The sequence below is a fragment of the Vigna radiata genome, chromosome 5 (assembly GCF_000741045.1).
Source record: "Vigna radiata var. radiata cultivar VC1973A chromosome 5, Vradiata_ver6, whole genome shotgun sequence".
In the NCBI taxonomy this organism is placed as follows: Eukaryota; Viridiplantae; Streptophyta; class Magnoliopsida; order Fabales; family Fabaceae; genus Vigna; species Vigna radiata.
Window position 1 is genome coordinate 36,470,515 of NC_028355.1, and position 7,410 is coordinate 36,477,924.

Consider the following 7,410-nt stretch of genomic DNA (forward strand, 5'->3'; position numbering starts at 1 on the left):
TACCCTAGTTTCGCGCCTTTAACCATTGTCCATGGATTCCATTCAATGTGTGTAAGGACATATGCTTAAAGATGGACTCATCACATTTAAATATTTCTACTCTATTTTAATGTATTTATTTATTTATTTTTTCACATAAAAATATCTAACTCTCAATTTCAAGGTAGTATAAAATGTTTATATTTTTTTATTCTTTTTTATCCTTAAATTTTGTTTCATATGAATAACTTTTTTTTTGTTTGTTTATGAATAACTGTGCGAAAATTTCTGAAATTTAATTTTATAAGGTGTTTTATGTTATTGTTGATTATTTTTGTGAAATGGATCATGGTATTAGTCATTTTATCCTATTATATATTTTGACTATATGTTATTTTATTTGTTTGAAATAGTATACTTATATATATATATATATATATATATATATATATATATATATATATATATATATATATATATATATATATATATATATATTAAACTTATTTTGAATATACACCTAGGATGGATTTGATATTGACTTTGATGATTGAATGACTATACTTGGTTTTGGTAGATTTGTGTTCATAATTAATTATGTTGACACATGGTGACTTCAATAAATAGAGTCAAAATTGGTTGAGAGATGATAAGACTATTTATGTTATTCATAATGTGTGAAAACAACTACAAAATTAAATACAAGTCAAATAATAAATTATAACCGATTACAAGTGTGGATGATAAAATTATATTCTTTATCAGTAACCGAACCATGAACTTAATTTTGGTTTTTTCCCTTTATTTTTTAAAATTAAAATAATCTATGTTTCACCTAAGTGATGAAATTTGCATATTTAAAAAATAGTTAAATAATGAAAAGTGAAGAAAAAGATGGCAATCTTACAAGGACGAAAAACGTCATGAAACTTTTGTAAGTATTGTGTTGAAACTTTTTTGTCATGTCTCTCGCATTATGCATTATGCTGAAACTTCATATTTAAAGTACAATTTACTTTGTACAGTTAGATATGTTATTAATTAAAACATAATATACATACTTTATTACTTTATATGTTTTAGATTTGTATTTTTGTAAAGTACACTTTCATTTTGCACAGTACATCTTGGGAAGGGATTGTACTTTTTCAAATAATTAATACTTGCGGTGTTTTAGGTTCTAAGCCTTTAAAATATTTTTTCTTAACTTTAAAATATAAAATATAATATTTTATTTTATTTATCTTTGTCCCGAACATCCTCAAATTTGGACCTTGAAACAGTGTTTGTTGTAGAAAGAGAGTGAGGGGTGAAGAAGAAGAACATACAAACGACAAGTTGGTGCTGCTGCGCCGTACACGGTAGCTAAGTTGCAGCCACTCAATCAATTAATCAAACGGCGCAAAATGGCCCCAAACCATTACCAATCTAACAATTCGGACAACTACTAAATTGATTATGGAATGATTTATATTAAAAACAACAACAGGAAGAGCTTTAGTTGATTAATAATATAAAATGTTTAAATTTGAATTTTATGTATATCATAATTTGTAACATGAGATTGGTATGAGTGATTGCAAATGTTAAATTTTGAAATAAATCAGTATTAATATATTTTAGTTTTCTACTAAAAGCAAGATCTCTAATTCTTGAGGGCTTCCTTTTTGTAGAAACTTAGCATCAATAAATTCGATTAACTAAAACTAAATAAATAAAATCAGTTAAAAAAATAAATAAATAAAATAAATTATGACCCACGCACCCTTCTGACGCCATAGCCGGAGGGCGGCGCGGATGACCTAAGCTTTGTCGTCACGCGCGATCTGCGATCTCTCTCGGTTCACGCGCCGTGTTGTCTTTTTTCACGCTTTATATCTTTTGTTTTAGTGTTGGTTTCTTTTTGAGAAATAAAATAATCACAATACAGCAACATGAACAGTAACAGTTGAGGGAAAATTACGAAACACCCTTTTTCACCTTACCTTTTTCATTTTTACCTCAAAAAAGTCAACCGCCAGCGTTTGTCTATATGTGAAGGAGACAGAACCCGGTTTCACTGCGTTGGACTTGGACCGGGCGGTTCAGTTCATGTCCGTGTCCATCAAAATCAATATCAATCACAAACAAGGAGTGTGTCTCCATCTGCAATGAGTTTCTGTGTTGTCTTGCCACCTTTCACTGTCAATTTTATTTTATTTTTTATCTGGAAAGTTTATATTTTTCCACCACCCATGTTTGTTAACTTAAAAAGTTTAGAGCTTTAAATACACGCATATGAAAAAAAAAAAGTTTTTGGGTTTGTGGGATGGGTGATGTGGACCCGGATCCGGTTCTGATTTCGAAGGTAATAGAGAGGGACTTAACATGAGGAACCGTATGTTGCAAGCCATAAAGGTTGCAACTCGGGAGGTAGGTGAGTGCTGAGAGTAAATTGTGGGGGAATTTCATGCCTTTTCGGGAACAACTATTAGAAAGTTGTTTCATTGTTAGAAGAAAAAGAAGATAATGGTGGGTTTTTGATTTTGTAATTGGGGTTTGTATTGTATGTTTTTAATAATGGGAAATTGGGATGTGCAGAAATGGGCCAATGATGGAAATGAGAAAAAAGAGAGAGAAAGAGAGAAAGACCTCAGCATGCAGATTGAAGAGATGATTTGATTTGATGTAAAGCCTGTGAAGTTGGGGCTGTGCTCTCAAAATCCGAGCATGATGTGTCAAACTCCCATGGCATCAATCTCTCACACACCCCCACCTAGCATCACCTTCCCCGATTGGATGGATGATGGATGATGGATGATGGATGATGGATGGATGGATGCGATGGCTGGGTGGGGTCATTCATGTTTTCAATTAACCAATTTCCTCACACTGTTTAAGGCTACTACTAATTAACCCCATGATTAGGTTAGAAAATGTTGAAACATATATAACTATGATAACATAAGAAGCATGTCTGTCTGAACGTATTTTTGTTTCCTGGGCTAATGTTTGTTTGTTGAGGAAGGAAAAAGGCGTCTCAAAAAGTGAGACATAATATCCAATGTCTTGGTTGATAGGCCCCTGTGGGTGTAAAATCAATGAATCAATCTTCAGCTGTTTATGCCCTTGCTTTCTGCTTCACTTTTTCCTCTCTCAGTTTCACAATACTCACTTTCAGTAACATTTGTTTTGTTCTGTGAATGGTCATCTGGTCACCAAATGTGTTATGGTATTAAAAGCTGTTGCCTTTGACATGTCATGATATTGATACCCTCTTGTGATTAGATTGTATATATAACAGTAATAATTCTCTAGTTTTGGTTGTATTCACACTTGTACAACACTTTCTCTCACCATCGTCTTTCTTTTTCTCTTTTCTATTTTTGATATGTCATGTAAAATTGATGGCTGTTCAAAATTATGTGTACTCTCAGAAAAAGAACCTATTTCATTTTCTCTCCCACCACATAAAAATTCCTCTAGCAGCAGCTATGATTATGATACAACAGTTAAATGTATCAATCAACCATTGATATGTCATGCAAATCCTGCTAACTATCATGGTAATTCAGAGTTACTGAGCCTTTCTCTTTTCGAATATGAATCTCCAACCCACATGCTTCTAGATTTTTACAGTGAAATTTTTGAATTTTTCACCAAAGTTCCATCAGAAAAAGCTGAGAGCAAACAAAATAACTAAAAATTATTTTAACAAATACCAATAAAGCTTATATATAAAATATGATGGGAAAACGAGGTAGGAAAATCCCATGACACCCCTACTTCGGCTAGAAGGAAAAATATAGTCTCATCAGTTTTTCTGGTAGCTTCATATTAAAAAAAGGGAGCAGATTTATGTATTTGTCTTGTATATGTCACTAGATGTATGTCATCATCATCAGCAAGTGTAACTTTCCACATAAACCGTTTTGTTAGCCGTAATTAATTTATGACATGAAAAATAAATAAATAAATAATATAATAAAAAGAGGTCCAAATATTGTATGATAAAATAATCTATCTTGGGACCAGAAGTACATTGCAATGTTTATTATCTATCAGAGAGAGGATTTCGTGAAAGCATAACTAAAATAAAGGAATTCTCCTGTGAGTTGTTAGAAACCAAATGCAATAACGCTGTCTGCTGCACCTTAAGATTTTCTTGTATTCTTGTGTTTTGGCTGTGTCTTGTTTAAAAAGGCCGAGAACACAGTAAATTAGGCTTGAACAAAAATAATAATCTGTCATCACAACCATAGAAAGCAGAATAAATTTTAATAGAGTTGTTGAGAATGAGAGTGGTGAAGCAAAAGAGTACCAAGTAATACATAAATAAAAAGTGGGGAAGTTGGCGTGTAATAAACATGGTTGGTGTTTCTGATTATACAATTTTTGTCCTGCGCTGACAGACAAGATATGAAACAGCTTTATCGATACATATACATGGTGAAAAATCTCCCATTCTATTTTCCTATTTTCTTTTTCTTTTCCCTTTATCACTATCTCTATTCTTTTTTCTGTTTCAATCTTTTCCCTTTTTTTTTCTCATGAAACCACTTTCTGTTCCCTTTCTTACAATTTCTTCACTGACAAAGGAATACCTGCACATTTCCTCACGCACGCACGCATACTCAATCGCCACCACTCCCTCGTACATCACCCTCTCTTTCTCTCTCTCTCTTTCCTCTTTCTCTTTCTCTCTCTAGCTATGTGGATCATGATGAGGACCCTGTCAGAGAGTAGAGAGAGCTATCAGAAGAGGATAGTGCAGAGAAAACACAGATTTTTCCAGCCATATCATACCTTATTATTTCACCTTTTTCTCTCTGCCACCCGATTCATCAAATCCCCATGAGACCACCCCTTATAATCCACCCTCTCATCTCCAATCCCAAACCAAAAAGCCTCTCCCTTTAAAGTGAAAAAAAAAAAAAAAAGGTGACCACCCAAAGCCCAAGCCATGTTATAAATCCTTCTTTCACTATTTTGCTTCTGTTGTTCCCCTTCCCCATGCCATGACTCTCATCTCCTATATATAATGAAAGCCATAAAGTATTAGCATCCAAGATTCTCTTCTTCTGGTTTCATTAATTTCTCTCACACTTTTCACCTCCCTTTTGCTAGTGCTCCTTCTCCCTTTTCTCTGATGGACTCCTCCTACCACCACTTGGACCACACTGAAGCTCATCTGCCACCAGGCTTCAGGTTCCATCCCACTGACGAGGAGCTCATAACGTACTACCTTCTCAAAAAGGTTCTAGACAGCAACTTCACTGGTAGAGCCATAGCTGAAGTAGACCTTAACAAAAGTGAACCATGGGAGCTCCCAGGTACACGCTCCACAACCCTTTCTTTTTCTTTCTCTTTCGTTCACTTGTTACTTTTTAATCACAAAGAGGTTGCTTTTCTTTTTCCTTCTAACTTTGTGGTTGTTTTTTTGCTGGCAGAGAAAGCTAAAATGGGTGAGAAAGAGTGGTACTTCTTCAGCTTACGTGACAGGAAGTACCCAACTGGGTTACGAACCAATAGGGCTACCGAAGCTGGTTACTGGAAAGCCACTGGGAAGGATAGAGAGATTTACAGCTCCAAGACTTGTTCTTTGGTCGGGATGAAGAAAACCTTGGTTTTCTACCGCGGTAGAGCTCCCAAGGGGGAGAAAAGTAACTGGGTCATGCATGAGTATCGGTTGGAAGGCAAATTTGCTTACCATTACCTTTCTCGCAACTCCAAGGTCAGTATTATTTTATTTAAATAATTTATCTCTTTGAAATATCCTATTTTATGTTGTTACATTCAAAGCATTGAAGAATGTGTACTTTTTAACCCATGATGAGCCGCATTTTAACCATCCAAATTTGCAGCGAAGGAACTTTAGTTAGGTGGAATCTGGGTTTCCTTTAGCCTTCCATAAGTAGGTTCCATTTACCAATGTTGTTGATGAGTTTTCCCTTTCAATTCTTTCCATGTTTTGGTTCTCGATTAAGATTTTGTTTCTCTTACCTTCCTTGTTCTCGCTCAATCTCCTCACAACAAATGTTTCTTCTCCCTTTTGACCAGTAGTTATTACCCTAAGGTTCATCAAAATGTTTGTCAATTTTCTTTCTGTCAACACATGGTTGCATGAGCACCACAATCCCAGCTAATTATTTAAAACGTGGTTATTCCCCGTGATTCATATTCCGTTTTGCAGAATGGTTTAACAGATTTGCACAGCAACAGCTTTTAACACTCGTCTACGTTCCTAAAAAACAATTTAAGAACAGTTATGATTTATTTGGTGTTATGTCACATGCATTAATGAATATTGTTGGTGTTGCACTAACACGAACCCTTGTGATTTAATGAAGGACGAGTGGGTCATATCTCGCGTGTTCCAAAAGAGCAACACAACCAACGGAGGCTCAGTTATGTCTGCTTCAAGTGGCTCCAAGAAAACGAGAATGAACACCACCAACAGCACTCTCTGCCCAGAACCAAGTTCACCCTCTTCGGTTTACCTTCCGCCTCTTCTGGACTCTTCTCCCTACACAACAACCCCAGTAAACTTCACTGACCGTAACAACTGTTCCTACGACAGCACCACCAAAAAGGAGCACGTGTCCTGTTTCTCCACAATTGCTGCAGCCACCGCTGCTGTTGTCTCCCCCAACAACTTCACCAATGCAAGCTTCGACCTTCCACCATCTCAGCCTCTGGGAACGGATCCCTTCGCTAGGTTTCAGAGAAACGTAGGTCTCTCCGCCTTCCCAAGTTTGAGGTCGCTGCAAGACAACCTCCAGTTACCGTTCTTTTTTCCTCCGGCAGCACAGCCCTTGGGCGGTGCCTCCCGTGATCTACTCTGGTCGATGCCGGAGGAGCAAAGGCTGGTGGATGCCGCCCCCAACATTCCACTGGGTGTGTCGGAGCTTGATTGTATGTGGGGATACTAGTTCATCTTTTGTCGACCGTTGACAGCGAAATGAAGTCATGTTATGTTTTTTAAGCACTTCAGTTATGTTCCATAATGGCCTTGTATGGCCTGAACTACGATTATCAGATTCAGTGTTTTTGTTTTTGTGTGTTAACTAGGGCTAGTTGATGTAACGGTAGTTTGGTTATTATGTAGTATGGTCCACTTTTGGATTTTTGTTCTTGGAAGTGTTTGCGATGTCTGACGTGTTTATCGTGAGAGTAAATGCATGTTATTAAAGAGTCTCAGATCGTGTGGGGTTTGATTTTGATCTTTGGACCATTACAGGATTTGTGTCTCTGGAAATCTTTGCGTTTTCTGCGTTTGAGTTATCGTCTATGAACCGTTATAGAATTACAAATGTTTGCGTTTCTGACCTGTGGGTCTTGTAACTAAATGCTTAATATTTAAGGAGTAGCAGTGCAGGATCTTGTTTGCTAGTGCTAGATACGTTTGCAACCTTGTACCACTAATAGATTTTATATCTCCATAGATTTTAA

At 36.0% G+C, this 7,410-nt stretch overlaps 1 protein-coding gene across 1 annotated transcript; it reads left to right on the plus strand.

Moving 5' to 3' along the window:
- Nucleotides 1-4,307: 4,307 nt before the first annotated feature.
- On the plus strand, nucleotides 4,308-7,155 carry LOC106761582 (protein CUP-SHAPED COTYLEDON 2). The gene is made up of 3 exons (XM_014645142.2): nucleotides 4,308-5,291; nucleotides 5,409-5,692; nucleotides 6,309-7,155. The coding sequence occupies exons 1-3, from the start codon at nucleotides 5,108-5,110 to the stop codon at nucleotides 6,888-6,890; spliced, it is 1,050 nt and encodes a 349-aa protein (XP_014500628.1). The 5' UTR covers nucleotides 4,308-5,107; the 3' UTR covers nucleotides 6,891-7,155.
- The last annotated feature ends 255 nt before the right edge of the window (nucleotides 7,156-7,410 follow it).

Bases quoted from the DNA above. Each gene is read 5' to 3' on its own strand.
- LOC106761582 (XM_014645142.2), top strand. From the start codon at position 5,108: ATGGACTCCTCCTACCACCACTTGGACCACACTGAAGCTCATCTGCCA. The intron at 5,292-5,408 runs GTACACGCTCCA...TTTTGCTGGCAG, and splicing joins TGAACCATGGGAGCTCCCAG to AGAAAGCTAAAATGGGTGAG. The intron at 5,693-6,308 runs GTCAGTATTATT...GATTTAATGAAG, and splicing joins ACCTTTCTCGCAACTCCAAG to GACGAGTGGGTCATATCTCG.